The sequence below is a fragment of the Paralichthys olivaceus genome, chromosome 22 (genome assembly GCF_024713975.1).
Source record: "Paralichthys olivaceus isolate ysfri-2021 chromosome 22, ASM2471397v2, whole genome shotgun sequence".
In the NCBI taxonomy this organism is placed as follows: Eukaryota; Metazoa; Chordata; class Actinopteri; order Pleuronectiformes; family Paralichthyidae; genus Paralichthys; species Paralichthys olivaceus.
Window position 1 is genome coordinate 6,615,654 of NC_091114.1, and position 19,217 is coordinate 6,634,870.

The 19,217-nt window shown below is 42.4% G+C and overlaps 1 protein-coding gene across 3 annotated transcripts in view; it reads left to right on the forward strand.

Moving 5' to 3' along the window:
• serpinh2 (serine (or cysteine) peptidase inhibitor, clade H, member 2) overlaps positions 1–19,217 on the forward strand; it is a 125,956-nt gene that overhangs the window by 63,957 nt on the left and 42,782 nt on the right. The window contains exon 2 of one of the 3 annotated variants that reach the window (XM_069518511.1): positions 14,421–14,508. The exons of the other annotated variants lie outside the window; for them this stretch is intronic. Coding sequence (XP_069374612.1) covers positions 14,474–14,508 — 35 coding nt within the window. The 5' untranslated portion in view covers positions 14,421–14,473. The remainder of the gene's footprint in view (positions 1–14,420; positions 14,509–19,217) is intronic. 3 annotated transcript variants of the gene reach the window in all.

Genomic DNA, 19,217 nt, shown 5'->3' on the forward strand with positions numbered 1-19,217 from the left:
GCGCGCAAAGAGCACACACAACAAGTTTAACTAGTGACAGCTCATGTCACTTCCCGGTGGAAAGATTGTGTCATTTTAACCCCGGGAATGCAACGCTCTGCATCGGCTTAAAAAAGAGGAGCTGCTGCTGAATGTTTTTATGCCTCCATGCTGGCAGTATTGTCGGGGTTGTCCGTCTGTCCTTCCCGTTCCCATGAACACGATATATCAAGAATGCCTTGAGATTTGGTTCAAATATTCATTTGAGCGCAGATTTCATTTTGGTAGCCAAAGGTCATTGAAGATGATATCTTAAGATCAGCTCATGGGAGTGTCTTCAAATTTAGGACAAACTTTCACTTTGACTCAGATGAACAAAGTGACCTCATGTTGCTGTTAATGTGATATATGGACTGCCGGGATGGAACTTCATTATATCTGGTGCAATTCACTTAAATCACTGATTAGATTTCAGTGGTCAAAGGTAAAAGTCACAGTGACCTCAAAAACATTTGGCCTCTTGAATGTGATATCTCCAGAATTTCTTCAACTTCCGATCAGTTGTCACTTGGACTCTAAGATAGAGTGATTATGCTTCAGTGATAATTAGCACTGAAGCTTAGTGGATCTAACTTTGTTTACCACTTCAGTGTCTGAACTCCTTTTCATACAAGCTCAAAAGATGCTGCTCAGTAGAGTCTAGTATGCACACTGAGAAGTACTCAGTTCTAAAATCTTTACAAAAGTCTGTTCGGTCTTATATCACAGGATATCACTCGTCCTTTCTGACGTCACTTTCTTTTACTTACGTAGATTTTTCTTCGTAAACAACCAGCACACAGGATGAGGTGTATTTGGAAGCACTTAGCCACTTAGCAGTAATAGCTGAGCCACTCTAGAGCTGCGCTTTAACATAGTTACGGAATATTGGACAATACATTACAGGCAAGGGCACTGACTGTGTTGGTCTGAAATTGGTTTTGTTTAAAATGGCACCAACTTGTCCAACATGTCTGCAAGTATGTGTACACACACACACACACACACACACACACACACACACACATACATAATGCAATCTGTAGCCTCTTACTCTAACCTTAATACTCTCAAGTAAATACCTTACGCCAACCCTTAATCCTAACCCTTACCTAAATCTAAAACCACAAAACCCAAGTCTCAACCATTAAAAGCCCTTTAAAGTTTGTGACCAAAATTTGTCTCCAACCATAAAGACACACACACATGCACACTGGCAAATGCTTATACATATAGAGCTGAAATACATATTATCATGAGCACTTGTGTTTGCATCACATACTGAATGCATGTATTTTATTGTTATGACCTCCTCCATTTACCTATGGAAGTGCTGACAGCCCTATATAGTGTAACCTTTGCATTACAATTGTGTGTGTGGCCCTGACTTGTGGGTTAACGTAATAACTGCTATGATAATGAAGCAGCAATTTCCCCCAGACCTCATGCTGCTCTCAGGTAATTGGAGTGTTTACAGAAAGAAATATTATGGTGTGTGTGGGTGTGGGTGTGTGTGTGTGTGTGTGTGTGTGCGTGCGTGCGTGTGTGTGTGTGTGTGTGTGTGTGTGTGTGCGCGTGTGCGTAAGAACGTGTGTGGACAGGTGGGCGGCTGTGTTTGGACAGTTGACAGCTGAGTGTGACAGATGATGTCTCTATCCTACCATTATAGAGAGATGAGAGCGAAGGACGAATGTTTGTTTGTCCATGTGATTTACTGGAGGTGGGAGGGTGGCTTTCAACTATCTCTTTCTCTCTCTCTCTCACACACACACACACACACATTTCAGATAGCAAGCATCTGGGGATGCCTGCGCACGCGCTGGTGTACATGTGCATTTTGGTGTTTCGAGGGGTGTCAGCTGACAACAGTGACAGATGATGTCTTTATCCAGCTGTTTCGGAAGACTTTTGCTCTTGTGTGTGTGTGTGTCTCTGTGTGTGTGTAAGTTTCAGGGTCATAATCTGCCCCCGGGCATTTTGGACCTGATTCTACTAGGGCGGGAAATAAAGGGAGGGATTTTTACAATACACACCCCAGGAATGTCTTTACTCCCGACTCCTCTGGGAATTTCTTTTCTCTTACCCCTCTCCCGTCCTCCCCCACTCTCCCTCACTCATTCCTCCTGAGGTGACAGGTAGAGGGAGGAGGGAACGTCAGATGCACACCTGGTTTATTTTTTTGTGAAGGCAGAGAGATGGAGGGAAACAGAGAAAAAAAAGATAGACAACGGAGAGAGATAGTCCTTGAGTTAGTCCTCTGCATCAGTGGTTTATTTATTCAGTATTTGCTGCATACGTGTGTGTGTGTGTGTGTGTGTGTGTGTGTGTGTGTGTGTGTCATGCTCAGTGTCCTTGTGGGTTTGTGCATCACTGCATTTACTCGTGTGTCCTCCATCTTGCATGCATACACAATATATATGCATAATGTGAATTGGTGAGACACTCATCCAAAGTGCTTTGCAGTTACTGTATATGAATGCATACAATTTCACAACAATCTAAGCATAAAGTAGACCTCAGAGCTTTACAGAAGCACAGCACACATTCACATTTAGTGGAAAGATCTGAAGTTTTGGAATTTCGATCCTTGTGATCAGTTCACAATCAAACTATCAGAACATCATCATCATCATCTAAAAAGTGTGGGAATTGGCTGTAATGATCATTGTCAACTGTATGGAAAGATTTTATGGTTTTGTGTTTGCCAAGTATGTTCATCTCCATCTTGAGTCTGCACAGAGAATGAATGGGGTTTAAAAATAATAAAATTCCCTCCCCTCAGGGGGAAACTACAAAAAGAGCCTACAGGTGGGTGGGTGAAGTAGAGGTGCGGCTGATAAAATATTAATGGGGCTGGAAGACATTCCACAATTTTGAATGATGTAGTTTGAATTTTATAAAGCGTATCTGCAGGTAAACCCAGCTGCTGCTCACTTCTTCTGTTAACAATGCAAGAAAGACTCCAAGGTGATAGAAACACTTCTTCTATATTTAAATATACATAGAAACCACTGTATATATGCAAACTACCGCAAAGATGGTGGCCCTGTTTTGACTTTGCTGAACGGTCAACCATGACAATTGACAGTTCTGCAGGACATCTATGTGCTGCTTCTCATTTTACAGTGGTCCAGCACAGTGATGGATGTTTTACAGTACATCTTCACAAACTATAAGGGAGAAAGGGAATGCAACAGAGGTACTCAGCCAGACTCTACCAGTACCTCAGCCAGACTCGTATATTGTCAGTTATGATATTACTCATGAATACCTGCTTCAAGTGCATGCCCTGCTTTCATGTCACTGTTTTCTATTGGCAGTTAAACCACCTCACTTCCAATCGAAGCTGAAATTTAAAGAAACAAAAGAGAAAAAACGTTTTTTTTGACACGTACTCTATAGAATGTCTGAAAAATTAGGACATCTTAAAAACGTTGCTATTGGTATATGAAGAACGCAGCAGGAAACTATCTGGAGGGGTTGCACCTGGGTTGAACATGGAGGAAACAGGAAACTATGTACAAATTGTGCTGCAGAAATCATGTGTTTTTGTTTACAGCGCATCGACACTGCCGTTGGCCCTCAACACCAAAAGCTCTCGATTATCCTCATCTCTCTAAGTCAACATCTTTGGCGGCATATGATATTTCCCTGCTGTATTCTCCCATTTTCTGAATATTTTATAAGGGAGCTTGCAGGAAAAGTTCCAGAAAATGTCCAAATCAGTTGACTCAGAGGTTTGTGTTCTCACATACAGCCCCTCCAGATAATTTCAGGAAAATGTACGGACTTCATTTAAAATCTTAAAGCAATTTATTTGTCTCTCTCCTTCACTGAGTTGTGATGTTATGGAAGCAGCCAAAAAAAAATCTATTTTCAAAATGTCAAACTAAATAAGCCATCTGCCAGTTTGTGGTAGCAATCATTGCCTTACTTCCTTTTAATGGCTTGCTGAACATTTGAACTACATCTTACCACGTGGCCTGTCAACATACCTGTAATAGAAATTTGGAGCAGGCTGATGTAAAACCTGTAGGAATCAGTGTAACCTGCGATCAGACATTCCACTGTCGGAGGCACCGCAGCACTAACGCACCTCTCAGCTCTGGAGACAACACCTGGGGGGGTCAGTCATACGACACGCGACACAGAGAAACATCACTTCCCTCTGTGATTGCCCCGTCTCACAAGAACAATGACGCTGTAGGGGACTCGCAGTGCGTCAGCTTTCTTGATCACGATCCATGAGATTTTCATTTCATGGCCCTGAATTGCCAGCAAAGACATGAAAATTTGAGTTTCTTAGTTTTAAAAAACTCCACAGGTATGTTAATACTTGGAGCTGAGTGTGTGTGTGTGGCATGTGTTTGTGGGGAACCGAGGGTGTATTTGTATGTTTACAGAGGGAGCGTCTGCTTCTGTGATTTGCATTAGGGGAAATAGCGCAAGAGGCAGATTTACATATGGGTAAAGGTGCAGGTGTACCTTAGGCTATCCTGTCTGTTCTGTGTATGCAGTCTACATCAGATACAGTAAATTACTAAAAGGTCAGTCTTCTTACTTTATACCAGCCTGCTATGTTACAATAATTTATGCTAAAGTTTTAGCTCGTAGCACGAGGCCTGATGATTTACTGGAGACACATAAATGAGTTCGTTGTTTATGGATTTGTCTCTTTGACAGAAAAATGTGACCTTGAAGAAACAGCTGTGGAATGTACAATATATTCTGTCTGGCTACACGGCACCACAAGATTTACATTGCGATCATATTTAGCAGAGAGGCTCACATTTGAGCATTTCTGGCTGCATTAATGTCGGGTGGCTGAGTAGAGTCCCTGTGTTTTCTTTGTGCTGATAAGTGGCCAGGCCTTGGGCACTTGTATTTTAATTAGCATCAGGTTGTGTGAACTCGAAATGTATGAAATGAACAGTGTAAGATCTGTCCTTTTCACTGAATGCCTTGTGAAGAGGCAAAATGGCCAAGGCAGCTGAAGGAGAAAGAGCTTTGAGCAGGAGAAAACAGCCTGAAATGGCGGCGACGGCTGGGTTCATGGCCCGAGCAAGTGTGTGTGTGTGTGTTTAGCAAGAGAGGTACAGGGAAAGAGTAGTATAGTGAGGTGGGGGGGGGTTTGACTAAACACAAGGCTGCAGAAAAATACAACCTGACAAACACAAGTATTGATTTGAATGTCCTCCCCATGTCTCTCTTTTCTATCTCTCTCTTCCCCTTTCTCTCCTTTGCCCTCGTCATCCCCTCAGCTTTCATTCCCTTGTCTCTGTGCCTTTTTTCATGTAGAGAGCCACTGGAGGACTTTATTTTCTATCCATCTTGAAGTGTTATAAGGATGGATGGAGGACAGGATGGAGGGGTGGAAAAGAGGACGGAGGCAAAAATGGGCTGAGGAAGAAAAGTGGAAATGGAGAGAGACAGAGAGAGAGAGAAGGGGGAAAAATGGGGCCGGTAGTTGTTGAAATGAGTGCAACCGGTGCAGCTGAGATGGAAAGCGATAAAGTAGAAAAGCTGGGGGAAAAAATAGGAGGCAGAGAATAAGAAGTTGGGATGGGGAGAGGCTTGAGACGGACAGAGGGAGGGGGAAAGGGGAGGAGAAAGGGGGAAGGAGAAGACATCTAAAGTGAGAAGGAACAGGAGCAGACGTGAGGAGCACAGGAGCAAAGGATGCTGGGAGAGTTAAAGTGGTCTTGTCTCCGTCCCCCACTCCCCCCACCCCCCGCTCCCCCTCAACACCCCCTCGTTATCTCCATTAGCACCTGCTGGGCTAACGAGGGCCTCGCTCCCCGTTGCCAAGGCAACGCCTCGCCGCCAACCTTCGCTCATTCTTTCTTCAATTCTCTTCTCGCCAACATCCCCCCCCCAACCCCCTTCACACACTCATGCACACACACACCTCTAACTCTTGCAACCACTAACTACCTTCAATCTCAACCCCTCCCTCCCTGCTCCCCTCCGCCGCTTCCTCTCCAGGTAATGAAAGGAAGATATGAAGCGGAGGGGGTGAGGGTAAGGAGGGGTAGAGAAAGAAGATTTGAAGTGAACATGCATTATACCCTGATTCCCTTCCCTCTGCCATTTAATCTGCCGCTGTATCCCAAAGACTATTCAATGCATTCGGATGGTGCACTCATTGACATAATGGTTGGATGTGGAGCGGACACGGATTTCAGTTATTTTACAGGAACCAGATGAGGAAAGGCCATAAAAATAGGGACGGTGCTAATTCACTGCATGTTGCCTTCACTGAGACACGTTTCATTCCTCTGAGCTCAACTTGTTCTAATAGTTATTTTGAGCATATAATGGTAGTGCACACATTTAGTGTCACGAGTGGCAGAAGTGGTGTTCAGATCCTTTATTTAGACAGAAGTACTCAAACCTCTGTGTAGAAATACTTAATTACAAGTACAAGTATTTGATCTGCTGGAAACAGCACCTGAAAGTCCGGAGCATGGTCTGAACTGAGGTTCATGTGGTGCTAAACTCGGGAATACAAATATCAGCAGATGAAAAAGCAATGCCATGCACTTAGAAGACGAAGATGTCTAGAGAGTGTGTGGTGATAAGAGTCGACGCTGGTATCAATGTGCTGTAAATGGCATATATATAATCATATCACAAAGCCCAATGCACCAGAAACTGTCCAGATCTGTAATAAACATCCTACTGTATGTGGGAACCAGGAATGTATTGAGTTTACAGAAATACAAATAGTTGTCCCTTGTATTCGCCAGAATAATTTTACCATCTATCCAGGGAGAGAGGCCTTGCTGTTACTGCTCACAAAAGACCATTTTGTTTTCTTGTTCTTTTTTTCCTTCCTTCTTTTATTTTCTCATGGTCCTCCTTGATCGCTCAATACTTCATCGTGCTCTCTGAGAGATGTTTCAACAGCAGTTGTCATTAATTCATGAATGTGCTGCCAGGGAAAGAGCTTACGGTATCTGTTGTTGAAGTCTAAGGACATATATCTACAGTGAACACATGTACATGTAAACGTAAAGGTTTAGTGTGTAGGATTTATGTGAAAGGGATTTATTGGCGGAAATTGACGTAGAATAATCCTTGTGATGTTTTGACTAGTGTGTTACGTTACCCTAGAATGAGCTCTCTATATTTAAATACTTTATAATTACAACAAGAGCGGGTCCTCTCTGTGGAGGCCGCTATGTTTTTTACAGTCGTCCACATTGAACAAACAACTTTTTAGTTTTTATGACAACTGAAGGTTTCCACTGGTTCTGTCATGTTTGGAAGGAGAGGGTGAGGTGAGGGGTGTTCAGCAGCAACATGACACTTCACCTTGAGATGTTACTGTAAAGTCTACACACTGAACCTTTAAGGATACAGAAATAAACAGGGTTAGGACTTCATTCGGTAGTTTTCATATTAGAATCAACTGGATTTTGAAAGCAAGCAAACCCAAAATAACCAGACGGATAGTCAATTTGAAAATCTCTTCCGGACAACGTTTGGAAAAGTAATGTGCTCAATACTGCGTACACAATCTCCGGCACACATACGCGCAGCCACCCACACACAGACAGGAGTGGTTGTGAATTCACCGCGTGTCCAGTAAGTGCTGATAATGAAGCTGTCTGTGGTGATCAATAGAGATCAGCTCCCGTCACTTCTCGCCGGTAAGACCCTCTCCGCTTCCCTCGCCCGTCTTATCTCAGTCCTCCCTCTCCTTTCCCCTCTGCACCTCCTCACTCCTCCGCTCACTCTTGCTTGCTCCATCATCACTCACTCTCCTCCTCCACCAACACTCATGGCTTGGAGCTACTAGACTGCAAAGGGAAACTCCTGTCTGAAGGGTATTGCTTTTTTTTCCTTTCGCTGCACACATGTGGCTGAAAATGAATGAATCGAAGCAGAAAAAAAAGAGCTGATGTCTTTTTTTAACAGTGCATTGGGAATAGTGGCATTTTGGTAATTATTGACGTTTGGAAGTGAACACAATAAAACTACGAGATATTAAAAGACCTTCCGCGTGTTTGGAGGAAATATACTAATTTGGAGTTAAGCTTTTCAAAGAGTGTCAGTATTTTTAGGTTTTCCCTGAATCGATACAAATGGACATTGTTCTCATTTCCAAATAAAATATAGATATAGATAAAGTATGACTCAGGTTTTTGACAGTTAAACCTGTAAATCCACTAAAATGTTGCTATATGTTTAAAATGTAGCTCGATAAAACTAACCTGAGCTACAGGACAAACACAGGCTTTGACCAGGAAGTCTCACTTCTACCACTTGTGGTGTTTTGATCAACAAATAAAGAAACTATTAAAGAAACTGTTGATAATATTTATAATGGTATTTTTATATTATTACTCATTAATACATTATTTATAATGTGCATGCCTCCGCCAAAGCCCAGCAGTCCCCTTTAATAAATTCAAGCCTAATAGTTAAACCACCAAAAATAATGCATGGAATTTAATTTGGATCATAGATATCAGTCCACTAATAAATACACCTTTATTTTTTAAAATTATGATGCATTATTCTCTGGTGGGATCAATGAAAATGTCCAGAAAAAAAGCCTGTCCTTTCCCACAATGTTAAAAGAAAGTGATCTTCCAACAAATGGATAAAAACACAACATCATTGGCAAGAAACACAAGTGTGACCAGGAAATGTAAAATAAGCCTGTATCAAATCGATGCCAGCCATCGGTACCTCGAAAGTCCATTCAGTTTTAGGCTTAAATGTCAAGCAGCTGCACTCTTCCATCTACTTCCTTAATCTTCCTCCCTCTCCCCTCCTCTTCATGCTCTCTGCACCCTCCCTCTCAGCTCTCTGTGAAGATCCCGGCTGATTGCTGTGGTTGATGGCTGCGAGGAGAGAAGCAAAGAGGCAAGATGGGGAAGGAAGATGAGCGGGTGCGGCAGAGAAATGACGGGGTGCTGTTTGCCCCATCGCACAAATTTCGGATTTGAGGTTTTCAGATGTTCACACTGCCGCAGCTGTGAAATGAATGAGAGAGGGAGAGAAATGGAGGAGGAGAATAGAAAAGAAGAAGAAATAACAAACCCAGAGTGGTAGCAAAAATAATAACAGTTGTAGCAGGCGCTGCAATTGTTGGAGGTGGTGGTGAAGGTTGGGGATGTTTTTCTTGCTGTTGCTGTGGTAGAAGTTTGTGCATATTTTTCATAGGTATTTCGCCGGCTGGTATCACTGTTAAATAGGTGGTTATTACTGAGAAGTGTTAGAAGCTTCTGGTTCTCGATGGAGGCTTTTGTCGTGGGGGGTTGTCGCCCTTGGTGTTGCAGGCGGTTGTTGGTGGTCTCTGCTTTTTCATAGTGCAGATGTCTTGGTTGTTTGTGTTTGTTGTTTTCATTGGAGCAACTGTTGTCATAGTTGTCACTGCTGGGGTGGTGGTGGTGGTGGTTGTTGTTGTTGCTCTGACGCTGCTATTTTTCATCCATGTTGATCCAGCCAGCTGGCTGCTCATTCTGTGGCTCTGTGTCAACAGATAGGCCTGAGATGAATGCCCACTGGTCTTTTGTTGGAGAGAAGGAAGGAAAGAGAGAGAGAACCCCACCTACTGAGAGACCCCCTCCCTTCAACATTTTCAGTTTCTCTCTCACCATGTTACTTTGTCCTTTGAGTCTTTCTGCTTCTGTGGCATCAGGCAGCGATAGGGAAGAAGGTAACGGCAGGGTAGATGCGTTTTAATGGAGGGGAAGAAAAAGAAGGGATGAAGAGAGAGAGGCGCAGAGGGAAACAGGGAACATCTCTCGGTAAATAAAGGGATATGAGTTGGGCAGTAGCTGTGTGTGTGTGTGTGTGTGTGATAACACATGGGCTTAACTGTGCATCCTCTCACAGATGGACTGCTGCAAACACACAGCAGGCCTCATTCATATTAATGAGCCAAATCTATACAATGAAAATTTAATGTCAACTATTTGTGAGTGGGTGCCCAGTTAATATCATTGTGCACAATTAGCGGAGGGATGGGTATGTATGGGTGTGGGTGTGTGCTGTATTTGAAGTGCACAGTATGTGTGTATAGGTCGACTCATAGTTCAGTCAAACTTTTAAACAGCAGTTTGTGACGTGTGTGTGTTATGTGTGGTTTTTAAGAAAAACTACATATTATTAAACTGATAAATCTTCATAACAATAACTCAGTTTAAAGAGCACCTTGGGTTTACAAAGTCCTCTGATAGACATCTGCAGACAGTATACTCAAGGGCAATAGCAAACGAATGAGGACGAAAAAAAGAAGATGACATTACATAAAAGCAAATAAGTACAAATAAAAAGAATAAAAGCAATAAAACATTCTGCCCAGAAATGTTCAGTGTCCCAGTTGATACATTACTGTATTTCATGTTCAATTTTACTGTCAAAGGTTTTACAAATTTAAGCTACTCAATCCACAGACTACAAGAGTACAAAATGTCCACACTTATGTTTCGACCTTGACAAATAAACGATGCCATAGTTACCTTGAGAAACAAGAACTCAGGACAGAGCTGGATTAGTATCAAAAGACTTGTGTGGAAATTTGGTTGCAAAAGAAATATTAACTACCCTTATATGTTATAATAGATATTGTTTCACATATATATTTAAGGCTTGCAAGCAGCAGGATAATTGCATGGACTGGAGAGCCCTGTTCTGAAATTGAACATTTCTGCTCAGCAAATGGCCACATTTATTCTGAGAAAATGAGATCTCACCATTATCAGTATGTATCATGATATGTCCCCTCAATGCCTGCTTAAGTTCTATATGCATATATATCCTCAATGTCCTTGTTTTGTTTTAGTGTAAATCTCCATAACTTTATGGGTTTTATTGAATGATCCTTTGATTAACTCCTCTAGTGGCCCTGCAGTGTGTGTCTGTGTGTGTCTGCACTCCCCCACTCTGTGAAACAATACCACAGCACCACCCAAATATAAACTGTCAGAGTTGCCCATATGAAGAAATACGAACTGAAAATATTTGTGTGTGTGAGCGAGAGAGAGAACAGTGTGGAAGCATTCCTTTGCGTTTGTTCACGCTGATATGTCACACCACGGTGCGCTTATGCAGTTATTTGGCAGTGATTGTCGCCTCCATTTAAAAACAAACACACGTGCGCACACACACACTCACACACACATCCATACATACCTGATACCCAGTCCAATATCAGTGTAAATGAGACAGGAGGACGACTGTTACTCTGGGTACACAGCACTCTGTCAATGTCCCTGCAGGAGGAGAGAGGGTGAGGAAGCAGAGTCAACAAGACTCCCCAAACAGGGAAAAGAGGGAAGGGCAGAAGCAAAGGGGAGGGCAGAGGAGTGGTGGATACTGCTCATTGCCATTGTTATTTCCCCTCTGCAGAAAATGGCTACCTCCATTAAGTCACTAATGATCCCTGCATTGTGCCATGGCAGTGTCGGAGAGCGAGACCGAAATGTCTGAGCGAGAGAGAGAGGGAGCCAGGGAGTGATGTAGAGAAGAGGTGAAATTATGGAGTGAGTGATGGAGAGGGAAAGAAACAAGGAAAGACAGAGGAAGGGGGAAGGAGAGGGAGAAAAAGAGTAAGTAGTATAAAAGTAAGTGGAAAAAGAGTGGGGGGGGGATAAATGAAAGAAGCGGTGCAGTAGAGTGAAGGACGGCGCTGCAGGGAGACTGAGTGAACGGATATGTGACATGCATTTTCCATATTGTGCGACTTTGTAATGTGGATTTTCTCTCCCTCTGTACCGTGCCGGCGTCTGATCCGTCCCGTCACACACTCAACGCCACTGGAGCATGAGGCTAATGGACATGCATGTTTCAGATGGGCACATGAGAGCAGACACAGAGACATACCTGTACACTCAATCACACGTGCAGTCACAGCCACTGAGGCGCTGTATGAGCAGACATGCAAATGCATTTTTTAGACACACTCTCCCTCACATGCTCACGCACATGACCCACGGAGCGTAAACACATGCATCACAATCATGGGAGATGTAAAGGAAGGCAGCTGCTTCTGGAATTAACTGTTGGAATATGAAGCAGCGTGGATGCACATGTTGAGGCTGACTTGCTCGGACCACGCTTGGAAGTTTTGTGCGTACACATGCTCACCTGTGTTTTTGCAACACCCCCAAAATATCCCAAAATTAATCTCCTCCCTCCATGCCTCACTGAACACTAGTCTCACAGCCCCATCCTCTCGCCAATCACTGGCGAGATCTGCTCGTCGAGGAGCGGGTGAATGCCACGGCTAGTTGTTTGATTTGAATTTGAATTTTAAAACATCTCCCTCATTACATTTTCCATTATTTAAATCAATTATTCATGAAATCCACAAGTGAGCAAGGGTGCTTGGATGCCGAGCAAGCACTTGGACAGCCTTGAACTTGATTCACTGTTTCTCCTTCATAACCCCCAAGTATATGAGCCCCTGCCTCGTCTACAAGTGTCTCCTAAGGACACTCTCGGAGACTTGGGGTGTGGGGGGTTGTCTGTCAGTATAGAGGGCTGCTGTAGACAAAGACACACAGTTAGAGAGATGGTAGCAGAAGGGAATGCAGGTGGCAGATGGAGGAGGATGAGAAGTGGGGCGCTTGGGACAGGCAGAAGGATGGCGGAGAGAAGAAGACGAGAGGAAGCGAAACATAGAGACGAGGAGGAAGAAAGGCAGACGGCAAGGCAGAGGGCAAACTGAGTTAAAGCAACCAAGGCAACCAGCAGCATCTGTGATCAATAATATGTACCCAATGTGCGATAGGCAGAGCGGAGCAGCATGGACCATAGGCCTTGGATGTGTTTCATCACTGTCAGCCGCAGCAACATTCTACGCCTGCTGGAACAGGATATTGTGCTTAAACGATAAAAGAAATCACTTATTTTCCCTTCTCGTCACATCACTCCGTCTTTTTGTCTCATCCGTCCCTCTGTGTCTGTGCTGGCAAGATAAATAAAGAGAGATGTAATGAGAAATCTTACAACCTTGTGAGAAGCAGCCATTGTGTTCTTATATTGCAAGTCGTGAATAGTAACAGGACGTTCCTTTCTTGCTGTAGTCGAGACACAGTTCAGGCAAAGACAAACAAGCACTTGGATAAAATAAAAGGTGGTACGGGAGGGGGCTCAAGGATATTGAAAAGGCAACAAATGACCTTTCGTAAGTTTCATCTCTCCCCCTGTCGTCTTTTGCTCCGTGGGTTTCATTCTCTGATTCCTCCTCTGCCACCTCCCTCTTTCCCACTCACTCACCCGCTAATGGTTATTTACCTTGTTGGAAAGGGCTTCACTTTCTCACCGGAGAGATCGACAACAGGACGCGGGCAAAAGGCGAGCAGCCCCTCGAAGAAGAGAGCGCACAGAAAAGAGCGAGGAGAGGGCAGAATCGGGAGAAAAGAACGAAAAATATATCATTCATGTCGGTCTCCCCGGTGACACCGACTCTCCCTCCCACTCTCCCTCACAGCTGTAATGGAAGTAAAGGTTTGACAACAGACAGAGAGGGGAGAGAGAGAAGAAAAAGAATTATATGTCAATATTTGTTCCCACTGGCTGTCTGGATAGAAACAGATACATTACAATCTCCTAGTCTTTTCCTTCTAAAACCAATTCAAGAGCTCTACCGGGTCGCCTGGGAGAAAGCAGACATGGTGACACAGTGAACGAAGAGACCAGGGAAAGGTAGTGTACGAGAAAGAGGGTGAGAGGATGATTAACGCTGACAAACAGTGATTTTAAGGTCACGGAATGAGAAGCAGCGAAGAGTAGACATTTCCCATCGCAAGGCGTTGGAATACAAACAGTGAGTCAAATTATTGTCCAGGGAAACTACTTCCATCTCATTGACTACAGGCTGCTCGCCCATACTGAACTTCACATCCTTCCTTTCTTGGAAACAGAATTGACGATAAAAATGATAATTTTTTTTCATTGTACTCGGCAAGGACAGAGCCAGGAACCGAAATGTTTTCTTCACTGGTTGATTCTCATGCCTACTGTTGCTGTTATTTGGTCCAAACCACAGTAGGAAAGTTTGCTTTGCTACACATGTTTTATTGAGGTTGCCAGTATCTCATTACAACTAAGCTGTGGTTTAAAAAGAGACGTTGTACCGCTCTTCCTTTTTCAAGTCCTCTCTCTCTGAAAACAAGTCACAAAATCAGCTTTATTAATGAGATACTTTTACTTTTTTGTCATCTGAGTAAATCACAGATTTTGGCGAGACACCCCTGAATATCAACCCAAACAATAGTTTCCAGTTTGACTCTTTACGTTATTACACCTTTAAGCTGAATATTAAAGATAGGGTTGGGAAGTTGTTTCTGAAACACTTTTTTACCTGTTAGTTGAAATCCTCTTCATGTCCCGATCACCATCAATAAATAAAGTTGTCTGAAAAAAATTCTCCTTTGCAGGATTTCATTCAGAACCACAAATTCAACCTCATGGTATTGCTGGAAGATGAATCATGGAATTAACAAAGTCAATAGGATTCATCATCAGGTAACCATGAACCATAATTGGTGTTTCAATCCATTTTGTCGTTTAGATATTGTACTTCTTTTCCATTCATCTTAATTTTATGTTGACCTGCAGATGGCAGGTATAGAAAAAGTCTACAATTTTTTTATTGCAATCCACACAGTAGTTGTTAATATCTTTTTTTCAAGACCACAAATGTCAGTTGGCGCTAGTGGAAAAGTAAGGGGGTCATCAAAATCAGTGGGATTGATCCTCTGTAATCCCACTAAATAGTTGTTGAGATATTCATGTAAGGCTCAAAGCTGTGGACCGACTCAGTGACAGACCAACACTGCCAGAGGGACTCTGCTAGTTTGGCTAAAAGCCATGGGTCATTTTGTGTGCAGCGAGGATCACGCAATGCAACAGAGTCTGCCTCGAATGGGATTTGTATTTCGGCATCCTTGAAGTTATTTAGCACCACCAGAGTTTTAGGCCAAGCAAATAGGACCAAGGCTGTAAACTTTACTGCTTTATCCTTGTTGAACACCATCACGTCATGCGTACGCTCTCATTTAACACAGAGGACACAGGTAGTAAAGGGGGAAACTGGCTGAATTCCTGCCGTGCAAAACAAATTGACAACCTCACAATGTCACACTCAATATTTCATTATGTTAATACACTACTCTACATGAGGCCCCAGAGCTTGTTCAACGGAGTTTAGAAGTCAGTGTGTATGTCAGGATTGATGACGTTTGTGACGCCAGCTAATTAATTGGCCAGAGGCAGTCGGCCTTTTCTGTTCAGCACCATTTGTAAATGCTTGCTGTGCTTACAAACAGCACTTCAAATCAATGCAGTGCTATCTAACAATGCTTACAGCCATCGGAATATTGAATGGGACACATGTTGTTAAGGTCATCTGCAGTTGTACAGTGGGAACAGCCGATGCCTGCTTTAATTGTGAGTCCCCGTCGCACTGAGCAATCATTTACAAAGGTACTGTGTTATCTGAAACAAAACAACAACTCGGGTAGCTCGTTTAATAAAGTGGGTGTTGAAGACCCTTTAGTGTTTCATGTTTACTGTCACATTGTGTGTTGTAACTGTCATATTATTAACTGCATGGGCTTATCTTTCAGTCGCCATTTTCAGTACCAGCAATAACTTTAACCGCAACTTCAAACCTTTTCATCATTCAGAAGTTTTAAGATCCAAAGGAGGCCACAAAAAACAATGACGTTGATTGTCACCAAGGCAACAATTTCTGTGCAACACCAGAGGCTTTTGATTGTGAGATTACAGTTGCAGTCATTTGACACAAACGGAATAAAGGGTAGTTATGGCTGTATCTAAAAAATGTTTTGCATTGTATTGCATCTAATTTGTTTGGAACAGGTGGCCTATTTACCATCGTAGTAATATGCTTTTTGCACGGGACAATATAACCTCAGGCCGCCTTGAGATCAGTAGTAATTGCACACGTCTGCATTCTTAATCCTGTGTGAATCTGCCATGTCTGTAATCTGTGAAATTACATTGTGAATTACCATGTTCTGCCAAAGACAGTGATTGTTTGATAATTTGTGAAACGTGTATCTACATCTTCATCTTTTATTTGCAGCCATTTTTTCCCCACATACTTTATCTTTTTCTTTTGGTTTAGTATATTAAAAAAAGCTGCAGTGGAAATCCATAATAGAAGTGCAAATGCAGTTTGGGTGTAAAATTCAGGAGGCTCATCGAGCTACAGAATGGAGACCCATTATGTTTATGTCGTCTCCAGAGATAATCCATGGGATTAAATTAGAGTGAAGCACTGACTTATTTATGTGGTGTAGAGACACGCATGAAACACAGATGTGGATTAGATTCCTAAAATCATCCAAGGTCCCCATTGTCCCCCAGAGTAATACAGCAAAGTAGTTCAAATGTGGAGAGAAATTGTCAGTGGGAAGCTGATGATGATTTTTTTTTTGCACAAAATCAGTCATCAGTGTGATTGATTGTATTGTGAACGGATCCCTGCAGCTCCAATTACTTTCAAGTGGCAGTCAGACTAGAGGAGCAGTCGTTTACAATAGCATCTCCCATTTTCAGGATTGTGTTGACTTCTCATGAGTAAAATGTGTGCTGAAATATATGCTGGCATTAGAACTACACAACCAAACTGTACCTGAGGATGAGCAAAGTGAATAGTCATCACGGACTGACACCTCCAGTGGAGTCAGAGCTAACAGTGGTGGTCTTGTGCTTTGGCTAAATGTAGAACTACTGTATGTGCATTGAGCTCTGAAAGCCCCTCATTCTGGGACTGTGTGCCCTTTTTAAATAATGTAACCTTCAGAGTGTGAGAGGTGACTGCTTGTGCTATTCACTGTACTCATTTTAAACGCTCACTTCAAAACATGGCCTCAGGGGCCTCATTTGAGTACGGATGGCGCTTCACAGTCAACATTTGACCTTTAAAGCCCCAAATGGTTTTAACTCAGTCATTTCACTGTTGCATATGCACGTTTTCCCCAAAGGATATGGATTGCAGATGGCAAATAGCTTTTTGGATTGTTTTCATTTAGATTTTCCCCCAGTGCTCTCAGTCCAGTTCAAAACCTGATTTGTAACCTACTGTTTTCAAAATAAGACAAATCCAAAGCAGACGTCTCTAACTTCCAAAAATAATTCAAACTCATGAGTCAGTTTTCCTTGCTGTCTCTGCTGCTGGTAAGAGGCGTGCAAATCATTCTGAAAAAGAAATCGCTCCACATGTTGTTTTTATCATCTGTGACATGGTCATGCTTCTGCTGCTTCCCACACAGTGTGAGCTACTTGCACTTTGTCTTATCTTGTCTGTTCCTGTTATTTTCTTACTCTGTTCCTGTAATGTCATTGCAGCCATTCAGGATGATCATAAAACAAAAACTAGTTTACCGAGCACACACTGTATTGGATATGGCCACACGGAGACTAAAATACCTTTGTATTGGATGGAAGCTGGAATCTCTTTCTGAAAAGTCAGATAATCTTATTTCTGTTTGGGATGCAGATTGACCTCACCTACCCTCCTTGGCATTTTTGTGGGAAATAACTTTTTGGGCTTATCACCTTGGCCCTAAAGAGATTAGGCACACCAGTGGGCTCATGCAACCATATGATTTCAATCTCACTCGATACAATGATAAGTATTAAAAAAAATGTATACACTGAATATTGCAGCATGCTGTAGCAATCGCATAATACTCTAAGATGTATTTCCTCATATTGGGGGGAAAAAAAACAATCATCACAAGGGAATAACTAGTTCTCATAAGCAGTGAAGGTGTTTATTACAGATATGCAAGGAGAAAAATGGATTTACAACAGCCACGGCCGCATCTGTATGCTAATTTGTCTCGCCGTGTTAGCGTAAGGCATTCCCACAGATTCTGTGACAGAAACATCCACCTCCTCCTGATGGCCTTGATGTACACTGCACACTATAAAAATAGCAACCCTTCACATCCCAGTTAGAGTTCATGAGCTAGACACATGAAGATGCACGGATGACAGAAAGCAGAGATAAATATAGTGTCATGCAGAATTATAAAAGTCAGACAGAGGTGCATGCTTCTGATTAAAATGCGTGTATATGTGTGGTATGACCTTTCATAAAAGTGCCATGTTTTCCATGTTGTGAGCCTGTAGAGGGAGGTGCCGTGGGGTTTTGGGGTTGAAATAGTCACTTCATGGATGTTCTTATAAATCAAATTTTGTCTGTGACCTTTATTTATGCTGATAGTTTTAATTTCCTCTGCTGACGTTTTGAGATGTACACCTCTGAGATTTTTGACTAAACTCCATTACAATAAAAGTGAATTACTTCTTATCAATGAAACATGGCGTGTAAAAGAAATACTAGAAGCAACACCTCTATCCAATTGTAGCACCTGGTTACTTTGGAGTATCTACAGACCTGACTACTTTCTAACTAGAAGAGCACTCAGTGAAGTGTGGATCTCCGCTAAAGCCCAACAGACTCCTTGTTAAACTCTATTTAAATTCAGTAGACCTGGATTTTTATTTGGCTCTGCACCAAATTGCGCACACTTCTGGATTTCAGTCCCCTACACATGCCTGATTTTTCTTTACACTAAACTTTGTGAAATAATATAAAAAAAACAATAAAGCCAGAGTAATGCATTCTTCTCCCTCCTCAAATATGTCTCTTACTGACTGAGCCTTGATCATGAGGTCAGCGAGTACATCGCCTGGATCTGAATCATCTTCATTGTTATTTTCATCATCATTCAAGTCTGCTATACTTTAAAGAAGCAACGCCACTATTATGCAGGCTAAGAACCAAACAAACTACCTTTACCATAATGTCTTTTAGCTTTCCTGCTAGTTTTTCATCGAGTCGCAGGTTTTTAAAATGACTCATCCAGCTCTATGTGTATACACACATATGTTGCATCAGTTCTAAATGGGTTAAAGAAAGAGAAAAAACTAAAATATCTTGGATCCACCCCCTCATTCCAAATGTATTTGGAACCTCTTTGGTTCATCCCTCCACAAAATGTCACAGGAATCAGTTCAGTTGTTTTTTTTGTAACTTTGCAAACTATCCTACAAAACAAATGCAGACAGGAACATGATCTCCCTGGCAGAGGTAACGAGGAAATTGTCCACTGTGGTCTGTGGGTGACAAAGACACATTTCTGGAAAGCTACATTACTGCAAAGTTTTTTTTTAAAAATGTCTTATTTTCAGAG